Source organism: Oryctolagus cuniculus, chromosome 3 (assembly GCF_964237555.1).
Source record: "Oryctolagus cuniculus chromosome 3, mOryCun1.1, whole genome shotgun sequence".
NCBI classification, from domain to species: domain Eukaryota; kingdom Metazoa; phylum Chordata; class Mammalia; order Lagomorpha; family Leporidae; genus Oryctolagus; species Oryctolagus cuniculus.
In genome coordinates this window covers 142801895-142821951 of record NC_091434.1, presented here as the reverse complement: position 1 = coordinate 142821951, position 20057 = coordinate 142801895, and the positions used below count along the sequence as shown (strand labels likewise).

At 41.3% G+C, this 20057-nt stretch overlaps 1 protein-coding gene across 21 annotated transcripts in view; it reads left to right on the top strand.

Moving 5' to 3' along the window:
• Positions 1 to 20057, top strand: part of MAGI2 (membrane associated guanylate kinase, WW and PDZ domain containing 2) — a 1584028-nt gene that overhangs the window by 1232485 nt on the left and 331486 nt on the right. For all 21 annotated transcript variants that reach the window (XM_070071222.1, XM_070071223.1, XM_070071215.1 and 18 more), the window contains one exon: positions 1353 to 1535. In XM_070071222.1, the coding sequence (XP_069927323.1) occupies positions 1353 to 1535 (183 nt within the window). The remainder of the gene's footprint in view (positions 1 to 1352; positions 1536 to 20057) is intronic.

Sequence of the window (20057 nt, the reverse complement as noted above, 5' to 3'; positions counted from 1 at the left end):
GCCACACAAAAGGCTTTGAATCTGGGAGGCCTAGGCCTGCTTGCTGACAGTATTCACGCCTGCCCACTACAGCACAATTCAATGAATGTAAAGGTCTCCCAGTGAGCTGCTCTTCAGTTGCAGTCATTACTAGCATGAGGGATGCATTGGAGAACAGATCCTAAGTGTTTTCTTCATCTTATTTTCTAAAAGCTCCCTCTTTTTAATAAAGCTATATGTAATGTGTAAGTAGACAGATATATCAAAAACTCTGATATAATGACTCATTATTTTATAGTTTGTTTATTACCTATCACCCAAAATGTAACAATAAAAGTATCATACAGAATACCTGAGTCACCAAGTACAGTTTGGCTCTTACAAATATCAGCTTGTATAACCCAGAATATAGCAACTAAAATAATTTTCATCTTATCTGGATGGAATTCTAAGGTGGATACTAAATCTGTTTTAAGGTATGATTATTACATTTAAAGCATTTAATATGCTTAGATCATATGTGGAAAATCATAGTATATAACAGTTTATAACAAATTCGTGAGCAGACTCTTAGAGTCAGGGTAGAGTTCTATTTGAATTATTTAGGCATATGACCAGAATGTGTCAACATATTGTTACAAACTGTGTTACCTTTACATTCATAGTCATTATCTGCTAGTGATTTGCCTTTTCCTCACATTTTAGAGTACACTAAACACTATGTGGCTAGTAGAAATTTATTTGGTGATAGCATCTCACATTTATGATAAAGCGGTATAAGCAAACGTTAACTCAGTCCCAGGTACTCTTTCCAAACAGTTGGGGCCTTTGACTATCTAGTCACTTTCCATTGCTTCTCTTTTTTTGATATCTGCACCTGCTGAAATGTTGTGCTGTTATTCACCTTAGAATAATACAACAACAAACGGTCCGTCTCCATGTTCTACCCCTATCCCGCTGAGGCCTGGTGCAGGATGGCCACTCCCACCCACTGCTAACCCAGAGTATTTCAGAACCGAGGAGCCCATCCAGCTGTGTCTGGGTGCTTCGACCCCTTGTCTCTATCTGGAAACTCTGGCTTGTTGTTGATTCCGCCCAATTTAAGTACAAGAGTAATTTGTGATTGGAAACATTGACCTGACAAAAAGTCCTTCTCCAAAGCAAAGAGCTTCTTCTTTCCCCGGATGCCTGGGACTTCTGTCACTTGTAGGATGTTCTAACGGTCACTCCTGTAGTCACTGCCTGCTGGCATTACTATGTAAGACCTCACCCCTAACCCCTGGGCTTGCTGCTCTGTGGCTGGCTTTCTCTTATCTAGGAACTTGCCTTGAACATGGTTTTTTTTCTTTTTTAACTTATATTGGCCAATGTAGAAAAGCCACTCTTCACCCGGGATGCCTCCCAGTTGAAGGGAACATTCCTGAGCACCACCCTAAAAAAGAGCAACATGGGGTTTGGATTTACCATCATTGGCGGTGATGAGCCTGATGAGTTTCTGCAGGTGAAAAGTGTGATTCCAGACGGGCCTGCTGCACAGGATGGAAAAATGGAAACAGGTGAGCCTACGGGGTAATTTTTGGAATATCTTTTCTGTACACACTATTTCAAGGAGCAGACATTATGGTGTAGCAGGTAATCCGCCACTTCTCTTTAGGAAGACCACAGATTATTCCCCACCACCACCAACTTTAAGATTATCAAGTTGAAGTAACTTGGAAACAACAGTGACTATCATTTGGGCTCATTTCACTCCTTTTTACTGGATTCAAAGGACTCTTGGGATTGACACTTTTCTAATTTATGTCCAGACTTCCTTCTAAGGGATGCAATTAACATTTCACACTTCTAACTTATATGCAGTGATTCATTTTTTTAAACTCTATATTAATCTTGTAATATTCTCATGCTAGACTGCCCAGGTTAGATATTTAAATATTCATGCCCCTGCATTTAAAAATGCATGCTCATTTTTAAATTTTCATAGGGAAAATTTTAAAATGGCATTAGTCTTTCCATGTCCTATATAGAGTTTCAGTATGTGGGGTTTTTATTATAGTCCTTACAAATTAATTTTCATATACAATTATATGAATGTCTATCTAAATTATAAGTGAATTAATTTCACATGGAATCACAGAAGCAAATTTTGAAGGGTAGGGAAATATAAAATATGAAAAGTGCACAGAGTAGAGGAGAAAGTAGTGAACTCCAGTTTCACAGTCTTATTTTAAATTCCCTAACCTGGCCCATGACCTTGGGTGAATCTCATAACTTATTAATTTCCTTGTCTGAAAAAGAAGAAATTAAATGCTGATTCAAGAATTTAGTAACTTTTTAAAGTTCAAAAGAATATCATAAAATAGTAGCTCTATTTCCAGAGAAATATAATCTATCACCATTTTCATATTTTTCCAACATTGTTTTAATTTGCAGTGTTGACTTTCTAAAGTCAATGAGTCCTAGTAGATACACAAATTAGAGAGTTATTTGAGGGGGAAAATTCTGCCATTTTTACTACATGTTCATCTATGAGTGTTCACCTATGAGTTTTCAAGTGGTTTGTGGATGGAGAAACAACATAAAACTGAGGTCTTCTTCTGACATTTTCAATTTTGAAAATCACCAATGCTGGATTACCACTTACTATATAGTTTCATTATAAAATAACTTTTTGTCAAGGCGCCCTTACTTGTATATTTGTCACCGCCACCCACTGGTGAATAATAATGTGGATAACAGATGATCCATTTCCTTCAAAGTTGAGATTATTTCAAAACCACATTCTGCAAACACTACTGTTGTAAAATATTATGAGGTATGCATAATTTTCTACGGGGGTGAGAGAGTGTCCAATGCTGCTGTTCATTTGATAAAATCTAGCAGGCATCTACAACTTCATGTTACCCAAAAAAATCACAAACATCAAATGACTCCATCTTATTGCCTGTAATTAGCTGAAGGGAAATTAGGGGATTAATTTCATTTTAAAAGAGGAGAGAAGATACTCAAAACTTTTGAACTTCAGTGAAGTATTTGACAAATTCAATTATTTTCGTAATCTCTGACCCAATCCATCATTTCACATTTGAAAACTAGAAAAGACTTCTTTCAGTGTAAACTTAAACGAAGTGAAAGTATTTGTACATCAAATCATCTTCCTTTCTTACTCATTCCACTAATTTGTCATACCCATGGCTGTTAACCTGATTCAAGAACAAAACCATGTAGAATTTAGTAGATTTTGTTCATTTAAGATAATCACAGAGCAAGTCCTAATAGAAAGAGAAGAACCAGAGATTTAATTCTGTTTACCAACTCTCATTTAGTGCTAAATCTATGCATTTAACAAGTACTTGCTGAGCACCAAGGCTAATGTTAGAGGCAGCCTGGCATGATCTCCTGGAGTTTATTTATAGGAGGGACTTCAGTCACATAAACAAGTAAAAAATAATGCAATTTAGGACAAGTCCATCAAAGCTAAGATATTGGCACAAAGTCAGGAGAGAGGTGAGCAACAGAAATTTTTGAAAATAAATGTTAGGTTGCCAACTGCATAGTATTAGTGTGACTTGTAATTGTGAGATGATTGCAAAGCAAATGTACACACATTTCTGTGAAAATTCCATAAGCTCCATCAGAAGGAACAGCTTTTCAGTTCAGCACAGCAAATATTTAATAAATATCTACATGCCAGGCTTTTGCTGGTCATTAGCAAAATGAAGAGTGTTTCTATCCTAAATACATTTTTTAAATTTATTTGACAGGTAGAGTTATAGACAGTGAGAGAGAGACAGAGAGAAAGGTCTTCCCATCCATTGGTTCACTCCCCAAGTGGCCGCTACGGTTCAGAACTGCGCCAATCCAAAGCCAGGAGCCAGGTGCTTCTTCCTGGTCTCCATGCAGGTGCAGGGCACAAGCACTTGGGCCATCCTCCACTGCCTTCCTGGGCCATAGCAGAGAGCTAGACTAGAAGAGGAGCAACCGGGACTAGAACCAGCGCTCATATGGGATGCCAATGCCACAAGCGGAGGATTAACCAAGTGAGCCACAGTGCCAGCCCCTTCAACACATTTACAGTATAGAAATGACTGACATGTTAACAAATCTTTATGTCAATGCAAAAAGAGAATGCATACATAAGTACAGAAATAGTAGCGAGGAAAGGGAGATGGAGTCTGTTGGGAGCTACTTAGGGAAGTCTTCATAGAGATGACCATGGCTGACAGAGTTTGGGACAATAAATAAGCATTTGCTGGGTGGACAGGTGAGGAAGGTCGTACAAAGAGGAAGTAGCATGTGTGAAGGGATGGCCGTGGGAAATACCTGAAGAAAGTCAGCCATCACAGTGTTCATTAGTATTGCACCTTCAGTGCGTGTATATGGTGAAGTATTGAGTACAGTGGCAATGATGAGAAGTAACAATTAGTTATTAAGCTTGTAGAAAACATTAAGAACAGTATATCATGGTATAAACTCAAGGTTTGAAAAAAAAAAAAGTGGGTTTTTTGCTTGGCCATCAAGACTCTGCTTGGGATGCCCGCATGCCATATCAGAGTGTCTGGGTCCAAGTCCTGCCTCTGTTCCCTACTCCAGCTTCCTAATAGTGCATTACATGGGAGGTAGCAAGTGATAGCTCAAGTAATTGGATCTGGTTTCTGCCTAGTGTGGCCCCAGCCATTTCAGGCATTTGGGGACTGAAACATTAGTAGGGAGAGATTCTCTCTCTCTCTCTCTCTCTCTCTCTCTCTCTCTCTCTCTCTCTTTCTCTCCCTTCCCCCTTCCCCCTTCAAATAAATGAAAATAAATGATTTTTTTTAAAAATCATAAACACATATATCTATGTCTAACACCATCCTCATATAAATTTTTAAGCAATTAAACTTTGAGTGTTTTGTGTACATATTTATCTCTAGACACTAAAACAGTGCTGGGAAAACAGCAGGTGCTCAGTAAGTACTTGCTCTCTGGGCTGAATTCTGAATTCACCTTTTACCATAGAACCTAGTCAGTGTTGACTGGAAAGTTAGCTCCCCACCAGAGCCAAAACAAATTAGCTTTCTAGTTTCCAGATGATATTTTAAACCAAGTACAAATTAGGGCAACAACTATTTTCCTTTTTGTTATTACTTTATATGTAAAATAAGCCTCAAGAATGAACAGAGACAATAGGCAGCTATAAGAGATAAATCCTTAGTGCTGAAAAGGTAAGCAGTCTCATTTGACATTGAAATAAGCATGAAAATATTTTAATCAATTTTGCTATCTTCAGGCAGTCTGCAGTTTGGGCAACGAAGTGTCAATAGCTTAGGTGGAGACAAACTAAAATCTACTGTACCAAAAAAAAAAGGACCCACAGTCCTGCACAAGAAAATCAAGTGTGGGTGGGACATTCTGTCTTTCTGTCATCACTAAGCCCTGGGAAGGAAAGGAGGGCAGGAGAAAATGAAGACAGTGACCCTCTGGTGGTCTTATGAGAACTGATGGAACCAGTGCCCTGTGTGCCCAGACACCCTCTGCGTTCTGACTCAGCTTTTGTTCTACACACCACAGCAATCAGTCACCAGAGACCCACACACCATCCTGTAAAGTATTTCAGAACTGGAGTTTGGTGTAACATGGGTTACACAGAAATTGCAAAGTCTGCAAGAGTTATTTCTCTAACATCTGTCAGCCAAAAGGCTTCCCTTGTTACATGATGTTTTGTGTTTTGCCCCAGGCTAATTTTCCAATCAAGGCTTGTGCTTTTTGGCACATCCAAGAGGGAGAAAAGTTGACCCATCCATGAAGCTCTCCCACAGCGCGCAGAACTAGAATTATGAAGTTACTCACAAGCCGTTAATTCATCTCTCTCTCTTTTTTTTTTTTTTATTTTTTGACAGGCAGAGTGGACAGTGAGAGAGAGAGACAGAGAGAAAGGTCTTCCTTTTGCAGTTGGTTCACCCTCCAATGGCCGCCGCGGCCAGCGCGCTGCGGCCGGCGCACTGCGCTGATCCGATGGCAGGAGCCAGGAGCCAGGTGCTTTTCCTGGTCTCCCATGGGGTGCAGGGCCCAAGCACTTGGGCCATCCTCCACTGCACTCCCGGGCCACAGCAGAGAGCTGGCCTGGAAGAGGGGCAACCAGGACAGAATCCGGCGCCCCAACCGGGACTAGAACCCAGTGTGCCGGCGCCGCTAGGCGGAGGATTAGCCTAGTGAGTCGCGGCGCCGGCCTAATTCATCTCTCTTAATGCCTTCCTTTCTTTCTTTCTCTTTTTTTTCAAGATTCATTTGTTTATTTGAAAGGCAGAGTTAGAGAGAGAGAGAGAGAGAAAGAGAGAGAGAGGTCTTCCATCTGCTGGTTCACTCCCCCAGTGACTACAGATGGCTAGGGCTGGGCCAGGCTGAAGCCAGGAGCCTGGAACTCCATCCAGGTCTCCCAAGTGGGTGTTAGGGCCCATCTGCTGCTGCTTCCCCAGGTGCATTAGCAGGGAGCTGGAGGAAAGTGGAATAGATGGAACTCAAACCAGCACTCGTGTAGGATGGGGACATTGCAGGTTGCAGCTTAACCCAGTGCGCCACAATGTCAGCCCTTATTTGCCTCTCTTTAATATTTATCCATGTTACCAGTAAAACCACATGAAACTATCTGGAAGGATGAACATCTTCCCATTCTTTAGCCCCAGGCAGTTCTCCATTTGAGCAGATCACTGTCCTTGTTGTTCCACTGGTTGCTACCTCTGTATCTGAGTTTCTGCAAGACAGGTCACTAGATTAACTTGGTCAGAATCACTTGAAGAATCTTTTTGAAATGCAGATTCCTGTGCCTCCAAACTTACTGACAGATTCCAGGTTCCTGGAACTGGTGTTCAGGAATGTGTATTAACATACTTTTTTCTTACTATTGGTTGAACTCTGTAATTAATACACACTTATTCTTAAAAGTTGAAATTTAACTGAAAAGTGATCCCTGTTAAATATAAAGCACATGGATTTAAAATGACACCAAAGTAGTTATGTATAAAATATCTCTTGCCGGCCGGCACCTCGGCTCAATAGGCTAATCCTCCGCCTGCGGCGCCGGCACACTGGGTTCTAGTCCCGGTAGGGCAGCCGGATTCTGTCCCGGTTGCCCCTCTTCCAGGCCAGCTCTCTGCTGTGGCCAAGGGAGTGCAGTGGAGGATGGCCCAAGTGCTTGGGCCCTGCACCCCATGGGAGACCAGGAGAAGCACCTGGCTCCTGGCTTCGGATCAGTGCAATGCACCAGCCGCAGCACGCCGGCCACGGCGGCCACTGGAGGGTGAACCAATCGCAAAAGGAAGACCTTTCTCTCTGTCTCTTCTCTCTGTCTCTCTCTCTCTCTCTTACTGTCCACTCTGCCTGTCAAAAAAAAAAATATATCTCCTGCCCTGCCCCTCCCCGAGAACCTTCCAGGACCCTTTCCCAGCTTTCCAGAGGTAGCTGATGAGTTTGTGTTCTTATAGACACTTCTTTCAGCAGCTACCCTCACACTCCTAATCAGTGTGTTTGTACAGTTGTCTTGATGTAACAGTTTAGACATTACCCATATTGACTTACTTTTTTAATTTTTTATATTATTTATTTTATTTGAGAGTCAGAGTTACAGACAGTGAGAGAGAGAGAGACAGAGAGAAAGGCCTTCCTTCCTTCCCCAAATGGCATGAGAGAGAGAGAGAGAGGTTTTCCAACCACTGGCTCAGTCCCCAAATGTCTGCAACGGCCGGAGCTGCGCCGATTCAAAGCCAGGAGCCAGGCGCTTTTTCCTGGTCTCCCATGTGGGTGTAGGGGCCCAAGGACTTGGGCCATCTTCTACTGCTTTCCCAGACCATAGCAGAAAGCTGGACTGGAAGAGGAACAGCCAGAACTAGAATCGGCGCCCATAGACAATGCCGGTGCCACAGGCAGAGGATTAACCTACTACACCATGGCGCCGGCCCCTTGACTTCCTTTCAGAGCAAAAGTGAAGTTTTGGCTCTTACACCCTATCCCCCTCCCATATCCTCCCAATGGAGTTTTATAGCTACTTTTAGTAAAAATTGGATAGTTTTATGCTATCATGGCTTTATCCATTTGTTCACTGAGCCCAGTAATGTACCATAAATGCATTGCTTTCCTTCAACACCCTGGTGGCATTTCACATTGGCCTTCTCTCTCTCTTTATTGCAATGTCTTTCTTAAAAGCACTGTATCCCCCCCGCCCAATTTCCTCATGTTAGGTAATCTAGAATATCTCCCTTTTTTCTGAGCATTTTTGTCTTTCTACTTCTACCTGGGCTATTGTGCAGCCAGTTCCTGGGGACCTCCCATACATCCTCCTAACCCAGGCCACAATTCTTCCTAGCCATGTCACCTTCTAATACATATCTGTCTTATACTAGAAAACAGTCTAAGTCTTGTGATCCTAAATTGTCCAGCCTTAAAAATGAAACCCTGAAGTTACTAGAAAGCCCTGCATTTGTGGTCAGCTTTCACTGAGGGTTAGGAAGCAAGGACAGACTTAAAAGTCTGGTCTGGTCTCTGGGGATGTGTTTTCCGCTCTGGAAGAAGCCAGTGTTCTCTGATTTGCATGTGTGGTGAGAGTTCTGCGTGCAGGTATGTGGCAGGGTACGTCTTCTGTTCACTCCTGTCAGACACTTCTAAATCCCAGTCTTTCTGGGGTTCTGTGGAGCAAGGGAGAGCCCTTCTTGTCCTTGTTACCCTTCCTCCCTGAGACAGCGATGGCAGGGAGCCAACGAGTAAATAATTTAAGGAGCAAATAGTAAATAATTGAGTTTTTGCAGGCCAGGTGGTCTCTGCCACAGTGATCCAATTCTGTTGTCATGAAAGCAGCCCCAAGCAACAGGTCAACCAATGGGTGAGTTCTTTTGTTCACTTCTGTGATTCTGCACCAGTAAAACTTTATTAAAAATAGCAGGCAGTTGCAGGTTTACCCCCAGAGGTCATAGTTTTCCAGCTCCTGCTCTACAATACACATTTCTTGTGATCATGCTCTTATTAACATCCTACGTGCTAGAATTCTCTAGCTGTTATCTACTAATGGCCCCTCTTAATAATGGATCCTCTCAAGTTCCCATAATTGCTGCCTGTTTATTCATTTTCAAGTCTTTGTTGAAAAGGGTAGCTCTTTGTGTTCAGTCTGTCATCTTGAACTTGAAGCCTTAGAATCTAATTTATTCCCACTGAAATATGAGAAGTACCAGATGTAGTAGCAAAGTGACACATTTTTCACCTACTGTATGGCTTAGCCAGCATCTCCATCCCATCTTCACCTTCTGCCAAGCAACGCTATGCTCAGAATTACTTTGAAGGCATGTTTATAGATATTTCTGGGAATTAACTTTTAGAGTCAAATTACAAGCATCTGCCCAATAGGGGGAAAAAACTAATTCTTAAAAATGTATTTGAGAAGAGGAGAGAGAGAGTGAGAGAGAAAGAGAAAAAGAATAAAGAGAAAGAAAGAGAACTCCCATCTGCTGGTTCACTCCTCAAATGCCTATAATGTCCAGGATTGGGCTGAGTCCAAAGCCAGGAGCTCAGAGCACCACACAGACCTCTCTCGGATACTTGAGCCATCACCGTTGCTTCACAGTGTATGCATTGGCTGGAAGGTGAAGTCAGAAACCAGAGCCAAGAATCAAACCCAGGCTCCATGATGTGGCATGAGAATGGGCAACCAATGGTTTCCTGCCCTATTCTGCCCCAATTTTCTTTTGTCCTCCCTAACTATTCTTAGCTTCTTAGCAGTTTAATAAAATTCTATGGTTGTTATTTGAACATCTCCTAAGAAAGGTATGAGAAAGCCAAAGATGTTATTTGAAAATGTTTTCCGTATTTTATTTTCCCACCACCTCATAATCAACTTGCATCCAGAGCTGGCTCCCTTCTGATTTCTGAACACACACTGCAGTGGTTCCTCCTCATGACTGCCCTCACTTTCCAAATGGCCACCTTAGACAACCAACCATCTTAGCAAATCCTCCAGGTCTCCCCTACCACCCACCTCCATGGCCAAGTGTTCACATGTCAGTAGTGTACACCGTTTAGGTGATGCTGTCAACCACCAGAAACAAATGAGCTCATCAGAGAAAGGTACTTTTTCTTCACTTTTGAAGTGCCTATGTAGTTTTCTGTTGCCATATAACAAACCATGCCAGAAATGAGGAATTTGAAAGAACAGTCAATTGTTGGTTTATGAGTCTGTAATCTTGCTGGGGTTCAGTTGGGTCATTCTCTTCAGGACTCATGCAGGTGGCTGTCATGTGTCCCCAGATGCCTGGGTTGTGCAAGGTGGCTTCACTCCCAGGCTGATACATCAGCTGGAGTGGTATAACACCTGAGGGGCTGGTCCAGCATCTCTCTCTTCACATGGTCTCAAAAACATGGTGGCCTTGGGGCTCCAAAAGTACACTATGGAGAGCTGCCCATGCTTCTTGAGACTCAGCCTGGATCCTAGTGATCAAAGTCAAGGGTCAGCCCAGATTCAAAGGGAAGGGAACTAGGCTCCACCTTTTGATGGGAAAAGAGGCAAAAAAAAGTATAGTAATCCTTCATCTACCATAGTAGATTGTGACTTCTTTGTTTCTGAATTTCCTGAGTTTTTTGAAACTCCCTTGAGAAAATTGTCATCTTTTCATGGGCACTTTGCTGTCTCACAATCTACCTGATACAGAAGTGTTGATAACATTTTCCCTTACCTTCTCTGCAGTTCTCACAATAAATCATGTTGAACCAACATTCCACACCCAGAGATTATGAGCAGTGCAAACACGGGTCTCTAGCTTTATCTTTCTCATACAAATAAAAGGGGGTGTTATAGCTATTCAATTAAACAATTTTTAATCTAGCAAGATACTTAGACCCAGTTCATGTTAGATAATTCTCTAAGCAATCCCTTAATCCAGCATCATTTTTGCCTCCTAAAACATTTATGGACGTTAGGTGCTACCAAAACATTTTGGTCACTGTAAAAGACAGAAAATACAATTGAACTTCTAGCAGCTGCCAGTATTAGTGTCTCCAGTAGGGAAGAAATAAATTGTGCTTGTTTCACTTACCAGTGTATTTGCTCTTGATTCTTTCCAAACACACCTAACAAATTCCTAATATATCTACTCCCAGTGATACATCTCTCAGGTCAGTATCAGGCAAGAGCCACATTGACCCCTTTTTTATCCACTGTTCTCCTTTGAGAATTGACACAAATGCCACAGTTGACAAAGTACTTGATTTTAGCTACAAAACAAATCACTTGAGAGGATTAAAAAGGTTTGTTGCACCAATTCTTAAAAATCATGCTATACTTCATCAATAACTCCTTTAGTTTTCAAAAGAATGCCATTATGGTGGCTTGTTTTTGCTCATTTTTTTCTTTTTCTTTTCTTTTCTTTTTTTTTTTTTTTTTTTTTTTTTTTTTTTTTTTTTGCTTTGCACAGTGTTCTTATGCCTTCTTCATTGTTTTTTTTTTTTTTTAGATTTATTTTTATTTATTTGAAAGAATCACAGAGAGAGAGAGGTAGAAACAGAGAGAGAGGTCTTCCATCTGCTGGCCCACTCCCCAGATGGCCACAACAAGAGCTATGCTCATCCGAAGCCAGGAGCCAGGAGCTTCCTCTGGGTCTCCCACATGGGTGCAGGGGCCCAAGGACTTGGGCCACCTTCCACTGCTTTCGCAGGCCATAGCAGAGAGCTGCATTGGAAGAAGAGCAGCTGAGACTCGAACCAGAGCCCATATGGGATGCCGGCGCTTCAAGCCAGGGTGTTAACCTGCTGTGCCACAGCGCCAGCTCCACCTTCTTCCTTTAAAATCATATTCTGGACAAAAAAGCTCACTTGAGAAGGAATAACTGTACACATCTTATTCTGGTTCCCATTTGGACACCAGAATCAAAAGCTTTATTACCATTTTACCACAAATATAGAAGCGTTCACCACTTTACATGATTCTTCCTACTGTTCATCCTGGCATCCACTTACCTGAGTCACACTATAATTGAGGTAATGCTATTTGTTACGGTTTTACCTGAAGATCATGGAAGTCAATGCACTTATATGTACTTTTATCACTATTATTTTAAAGTTATTCTACACATAGTCTTTATATTAATTTGCAGTACAGGTTCTCCAGCTTACTTAGCAGCTAAAGGAAAAAGTAGGTGGGGCTTCAACTCAATCAAAGAGCAGAGCTCAGAATGGTACTAGACATTTCAACAGCCAGGAGATTATAGTAAAGTACTCTTACTGGGCACAAAATTGACATTTTAAAAAATCAGAAAGTTATTATTTAAACTTAATGGAAATAGGCTGGAGATTATGGAGTTAACATTATGATTTTATGCTTATTCCTTGGAGAGGTGGCTGTCTGAGTATGCTAGTGAAAAGTATTCAGCATAAGATAGAAATAAAATCACTATCCAAATGAATTGAAGAAGTTTTAATCATTGTTAAGTATGGGTCCAGAATCACCAGTTCCCTTGCTTACAAATGAACCAGAACCTACAGAGAGATGCAAAGATTTACCAGATCCTGCTGCCTGGATTGCCACAGGGTCAGGTTCCTGAAGTTCTACTATACTCCCTCCCTTAACGAATGGAATGCAGCCTTTGGTTCCTCCAGAAACAACCTAATTTTTATAAAAGTTCTTGTTTTTATCTTGCCTCCTCTAGATGAATTGGAAATTCTTATTTTTTGTCACATCACACACACATCTGACGTCAGACCTGTGTCTGTCTGACTTGATCACTAATAAATGCCAAGGCTTGGCTCAGTACCAGGTGTATGGTAAACACTACTTTGCTGGTTGAATAAGAGAATGAGTCTTTCTATGCAGCAGTGATTCCCCACATGGATTCCTATGGAGGCATGAGATTGGCTCTGCAATCATAGATTCCTCTATAATTATGTATGCTCCCCAGAGACAGTTATTTAAGGCTTTCCTTAGTCTCGCCTAACCAAACATCTCATCAAATGAGCTATTACATGTAAAGTACTTATTTAAGGACATAGCACATTAAAACTTTTTTAAAAAAGTAGTCTTTATTCTGTAGTATTGCCTCCCTATAAATCATTTTAAATTTAAAGGAAATATCAAAAAATTGTTAGAAGTGTAGTGCCATGTTGACAACTCTTAGTCTGTTGGCAGACTGGCAGTTCCAATAGGAAGATTCCAATAGGGTTACAGATGGGAGGGAAGTTATGGGGGGGGGGGGGAGCCATTGTAACCCATAAGCTGTACTTTGGAAATTTATATTTACTGAATAAAACTTTAAAAAAAATTGTCCAGAGAAAATAGAGATCATTCAGTGTTTAAGCAGAGATAGGAAAACTCACGGGCCAGGTAGAGGTTGAAATGGATTTGGAAAAATGGATAGAATTTTGATCAAAGCTCCAAATATTTTTTGCCTTTCAAGCTAGGAGAACAATAGACACATAGACACAGGAACGGTTTGACATCATGGAAGGTAACATAAAGATCAGCCTAACTAAAATGGAGCATAGAAATGTAGGGGCCAGTGCCATGGCTTAGTGGGCTAAGCCTCCACCTGTGGCATAAGCATCCTATATGGGTGCCAGTTCATATGCTGTCTGCTCCTCTTCCAATCTAGCTCCCTGCTTTTTGCCTGGGAAGGTAAAAGATGGCCCAAGTACTTTTGCCCCTTTACCTGTGTGGGAGACCCAGAAGAAGCTCCTGGCTCCTGGCTTTGGATTGACCCAGCTCTGGTAGTTGCAGCCATTTGGGAAGTAAACCAGCAGATGGAAGATCTTTCTCTCTCTCTCTCTCTCTCTCTCTCTCTCTCTCTCTCTTCCTCTCTCTTTTTTCAACTCTACCTCTCAAGTAAATAAATAAATCTTTTTAATAAAGAAATCTATAATGATAGGATTGTAAGGAAATGGTGATTATGATGATGATGGCAATGATGATAATGAAGATAGATGATTACATAGACAGATACCTTAGCCCTGTGTCTGCTGCCTAACTTTTTATTTTTAAAAAAACTTTTTATTTGATGGATATAAATTTCCAAAATGCAACATTTGGATTATGGTGGTTTTCCCGCCACAACAACCTTCCTGCCTACAAATCATCCCATCTCCTACTCCCTAACAAAAATAATAAAAAAAATGAAGATTCCAATTTTTTTGAGTGATTACCACTGAAAATTGCGGTGGGTTCCATTTAGATGTGCCTTAGAATTATAACCCCTATTTGCTAAACACATTTTGGGGACATTGTTAACTTACTCTTCATTTGTTTTTTGATATAGTGACTCATTCCAAAAAATGAAAGCAAGTCAATCCTGTATCATAATAAACAAAAAGAAATCTCTAAGGAGGACAAGATTGTTGACGAATGATTGAGGAGAAGTAAGTGTTTCTGTTAAGAAAAGTAGTAGTCCCTGAATTAAATATCTATGTAGGGTGCTGGTGCATATCCCTACAAATTGCCCTGTGGGCTTCTAAGTGCTCCATGACTAGTTGAGTAGGATAGATCACACACGGATACTTGTGCATCATCACCCATTGATATGTGCAACACGAGTAAGAAGGGACAAGAAACACGTCTTTTATTTCTTCAACTAAGGCTTAGATCTTAGTTCATAATTATAAACCTCTTAGCATTCTACATGAAGAAACTTCACTGAAGTCAACAGGAGACAAATTACTAAGCAAACCTTTGTTGGTAAGTGCAATTCTGCTGGTTTTTGCAAGCTGCGAGTGAAATTAGAGAAGGAGCACGCTGGAGTCTGCAGATCTCCAAACTTCTGCAGCTGCAGAAGTGTTATTCCCGCATCCAATGTAATTAATGTGCCTCTCACATGCTCCAGCTGAGGATTTGCATGAACTAACAAAACACACGCGGTAAATCTCAAGTGTCATCATCAAATTTCCTACTTTGTTGAAAAACCCAGCGCTGTAAGGTGGATCTTGCATGTCTTGATGGGGAGAGCTATTGTCAGAAAGGAAAAATATTTCCACTGTATACATGTAAGAGATATTGACCAAAGGAGTGGGAGCGTGGTTCTGGGAGCCATGATTAATCACCTAGAACCGCCCCTCTCTATACCATCACCTTTGTAGCCCTTCTCTTTCTCTTTCAGAAGATTGGGTCCTGCCATTTTTCACTCCTCTTGCTTCTTCCTTGTTTTTCTTTCCTATTTTCTCATCTGTCCACTGGGGAAAAAAAGAATGCTGAATATATTTTTTTCTATGAGAGAATGAAAATATTTTGTATGGAAAAAACATACTTAAATTACTATGTCCCAAAAATTTAATATGAAACATTTGTATTTAACTGTGTACCAAATTCAGCATTTTTCTAGAGTCATTTGTACCAAATTCAGCATTTTTCTAGAGTCATTTGTAATAGGCTTGTATAGGATTGTGATTCTGGAGGAATGAGGCTGAAGATTGTGTGTGTGTATGTGTTGGAGCTGGGAGAACAAGAGCTGGAGTTACAAGCACCCTTTCTGTGTGCAGTGAACATTCATGAAAAACAAGATGCCTGGACTTTCTGGTCATTGACATTTGCCTACAGGCTACTTGAGTGTTGACAGGTGTAATCTCGGAATTTACAAAGTAGAACCTCAAGTACAAAGTAAAAGATATGGAATGGTTCTCAATGTTTTTCATCAAGGCCTGAGTCCTTGAGAGTTTTTTTTTTCCTTAACAAAATTCAAAGGTCATTTTTCCTTTGGAAAAAAATAACCACCTGCCATTTCCTAGAGAAAAGGTGACATTTTTCTCTGAAAAGGAGACATTTTGCCTGGAGGCAAGTGGAGGCAGTTTCTAGGATTGCCTGACAATGAATTTATGTAAGAGCAGGACAGGATGCTGTGCCTGTGGCAGAGATGACATTTCCTTCCCTATTCAGAGTTGCAAATTCTAAAAAATATTAAACTGATTTTCTGCAGTGGTTCTCCCATCTTAGTGATGTGTGCAGTGGCATTATTAATGAACGTTAGGAATACCTGCCTTACTGAGACAAAGAGAGGTTTACGCAGATGGCAGACTGGAGCCGTGAGCCTGAGCCAGAAGTCCAGGGCTTGCATTCAATTTCTTTCACTGACTAATCTTGTCCTACTTTACAATTCACCTGGCACCTCACTGCATAGCATCAGAATTCCCATCTGTTAGTAGCTATCCAAAATAGTTACATCTATTTACTCATTCATTTATTCTGCAAATCTTATGGGGTGTTGGGTAGTACTTTTCATAGACTCAGTTCTAGGGCCCCCACACCTCCCTGAGGGCTACCATAGGACTGCCCTACCACAGTGGAGCTCTCTACCCTTGCCCTGGTCCTCGTGAACAGTGGCTAGAGACGGGGAAAGAGAATAAGAGAATCTTCAGGGTAGTTTTCTTTATGTGGGATGCTGTGTTTGGGCCCAAGGGGTAATGCAATCATCTCCATAAGAAAGTGAGGAGTGCTTCCACCTCTGTCTCAATACAAGTGAGTGGGAGTGATATTGTCCAGCTTATTAATAATTTAAATATTAATAATCCTGTGGGTTCTTGCCATTTATTCAGAGAAGAATTCTGTATACTGGCTTAAATAGACCAGACAACATGTAAGTTTTTAAGGAGTTTATTCAGTGAAAGAAATGCACAGGAAAGTGAGGGGAGAGAGAGAAATCTAGAAGCTAAGTTGGGTCCATACCAGGCAGAGAGCAGGTCAGGAGGGAGCCACGTGGAGCAAGTTTGCAGGCAGGAAAGCAGAGGGTGGGCAGCCTGAAGGCCACACATCCACAGAACAACAAGGGAAGGGCCCACCGTGTTCTAGGCCTTTTATTACTCCCAAGGCGGGAGTGGTTACGTAGTCTGATTGGCAGGTGGGCAAACAGGTGAGATCAGGTAGGGAAGTGAGATCACATGAAGAGTGTGGTCACCAGCTTACAAATCTAATCCATTTTATCCTGGTTGCCTGCCTATATCAGGAGGCTGCAAAGGAATCACTCACTGGAGTTGCCCACAGGAAGGGCAGATGGAGGCTGGCTTCCAAACTGGACATCAGCACAAGCTTTCTTTGCCAATCAGAATAGGCAAGAAGGGAACTGAAGAAAAACAGCAAGATTGAAAGAAGACACAGCAGTGAAGCCACTGCAACTCAGAATTTGGCATGGCGAGGCTGTGTGAATTTTCTGTGGTTGAAATTACTATGGAGAACAAAGCCTGACTTGCACCACCTGTTTCTCTAACCACTCGAGTTTGCTGCCTATTAGGCAAAGAAAGCCCAGCTTCAGCAGGCTAGGCCATGCTGCAGAAGGGCAAGAGCAGACTGAGGTGAAAGAGGTCACTTGTCTGAGGATAAATGCACAGATCCAACCAGCCACTGGGTCCCTGCCATTTCAGTGGCCAGTGACCCATCCACCAGCATACAGATGTGGCCAACACAGAAAAGAATACAACTTCAGCCAGCTAAATTAAAATAGATGCCTTCCTTTCTGCCCCCTGGCAATCTGGAATAACTAGACCTTGAAGATCAAAGAGGTCCCAGCTCAGTAGTCCCAGTTCCAGCCCATACAGGAGGACAAAGGACAAGAGGTTTAAATCAAGTTTGCAGTTGAGACTTTAATGAGGCTGAATATATAATAGCCAAAAGTGATCTAAGAGTCTTCCTAAGATATCATGAAGGTATGGGAAATAGAAAGAAGTAACTGGCCAAAAAGGAAAAAAAAAAGCTCCCCATTTTGACACCCTTTCCTGTGTCCCAGTTGAGACTGCTCAGGAGATAGGTTGCATGATCACAGGGTACCCTCAAAGTTTCAGGTGTTTTCTCGGGTCCTTGGGATCCACGGATGAATAAGGTAGCCCCTGCCATGAAGGAAGGTGCAGGGAGGTAAAGCAGCAGAGGAGTGTGCACAAGTTCCAGTGGCTCCTGGAGACCCGTGCAAAGAGAGATGTGTGCAGCCAGCTGAGGGAGCACACAACTGTGAGTGTCTCGTGAGAGCAGGGGTTGTGGGAGAGACCAGGGAAGAGTTTACAGAAGTCTAGTTCACACAGAGACCTGAAGAGAGATTAAGGATTTATTAAGCACCCTAGATACAGAGAACATCGTGTACAGAAGTGCAGACATCTATGTATTCAACAGGCACATCTGGTGCACTTGCTAAGAGCCAGAAGCCATGCCAAGTAGGTCTCATCTTACAGGATGGAGACAGCAGAGTCCTTGCAAACCTCCAAATCTGAGGCGCAGGGAGCCTGTTATGCCCAAAGCCTGAGGGAGCCAAAATGGAAATGAGAAACAGGAGTTGAGGTGTAAGGCTGCCAGGAGCTAGATGGAGGGGGTATAGAAGCAGGGGAGTGTGATGACCAACATGATTTTGATCAAAAGGTAATTCTGGAGTCAGTAAAAAAAAAAAAAATGGAGAAGGACAGAAACAGAAGTCTGAAGAGGAGGTAAGAAATGCAAGGGATCACCCGTCCATTTTTCCTCTGGAGACCCACCCCTTCCAAGTCCCTTCATGGTCTACACCATTGGACTCTCTGGCCCTGTAGCTTCCCCTTGGGCTTATCAGTGGGAAGCAGCAGGGGACCCAAGGACAGTACGAGAGGAGGTCCAGGTACTTTGTTCCTTGGTTCCTCTGCTGCCAGGCGCTGAATGCTGGTCATCCACCTATTCGAAGCCTTGGCTATGTCAACTATGGGAGGATAAAGAGGAAAAGAATGGACAAATATGTGGACAGTGTGGAGTCAGAGTTCCTTCTTGTCTAAATAGATGAAACAAGTGAAGAAATAGTCAAGTATTTTGTCTGTTTGGGTTCAAAACTTGAACAAGTAGTTGAACTATGCTGCATTTAACATAGAGGAAGGAATAGGTATTGGATAGCTTTGATGAGATTAAAAGTTTTAGATATTTGTAAATCACAAGAAATAAGGCTAAGTTAGGTAGTGTGTCAGCAGGGCTTATATAAGATTTAAATTTGGAAGATTCAGCATCTCTCTACTGTCTCCACCAAGACATATCCGTTCCCAATCGCAGTTATATTTTCTTTGTTGAATGTTTTATTTTATTATTCCTTGATTGATTCTTTATCAATAGAAGAAGTAGTAGCAATAGGATTCATTTTTATATTGCCATCAAAGCCTGTTCTGTTAACAACTCAGGGGTATGGGAAAAGAATAATACTATATGCCAATGTCTACCTCTCCCAGAAAAGTACTTTGGGATCCTCATTTACTTTCAAGCACGTGACAGGTGAAGGAATTTAATGTCACCTAAGAAGTGATCCCGAAAAGGTTGATGTTTATCTCAAGACAATACAGAATCTAGAAACATCTTCAATTTTTTTTATCAGAATACAAACATAGTAAATGTTTTTTACTTGAAAAACTGTGAATGCCTTTAACTCAGATAGCTGAAATATGGAAGAAATTAGGTCCTCCTATTTTTATCAGAAAATTAATTATAGAAAGATTACACTTAAAGTGCAATTCCAAGAATTGGCTTTGTGCCCTGTTCATGTCTTCAACATGGATCTGTTTGATCTTCTTGACCAATAAATTTCTGGAGTTACAGTGTAAGAAAAAGAGGAGAGTGACTATGATTTTACATTCTAAAATATCTTAATATGCTTCTTTCTCCTTTTTAACTCACCATGCTGGTGTTCATTCTTATCTTCTCCCTTCTGGGCGTTGCCAATCTGTCTAATTAGATTATGGAATCATTAGGTAGAGGCCAGTGAATAATTGTTGTTTAGTACTGATACAATACACCATTGGTATATAATCATTTGTAGTCTCCTCAGTGGGTGTAACAGTACCTCTTCTGACACTCACTAGAGGGAACCTTCCCCCTGCAAAGGGTACAAAAAGTGAAAAACAACACATGAATTCTCATTCAACCTTTAAGGAGTTCTTTTGGTGAGAGTGTAATGGCTAAGCCACTAATCTATAGAATAGAAAGTCAGCCTGAATTAATATAAAAGGAGGGAAAATCAATATTCACTAGCTTTTTTATGCAGTATTTTCAATTCCAGAAGGGTTGAATGTTAGAAAACAAAACAAGATGTTTTCTGCCATTTGGGAAAATGGAAAGCAAATAATTCATATATGAAACTTTATGAGTATCAGAATAGTTTAAGGAA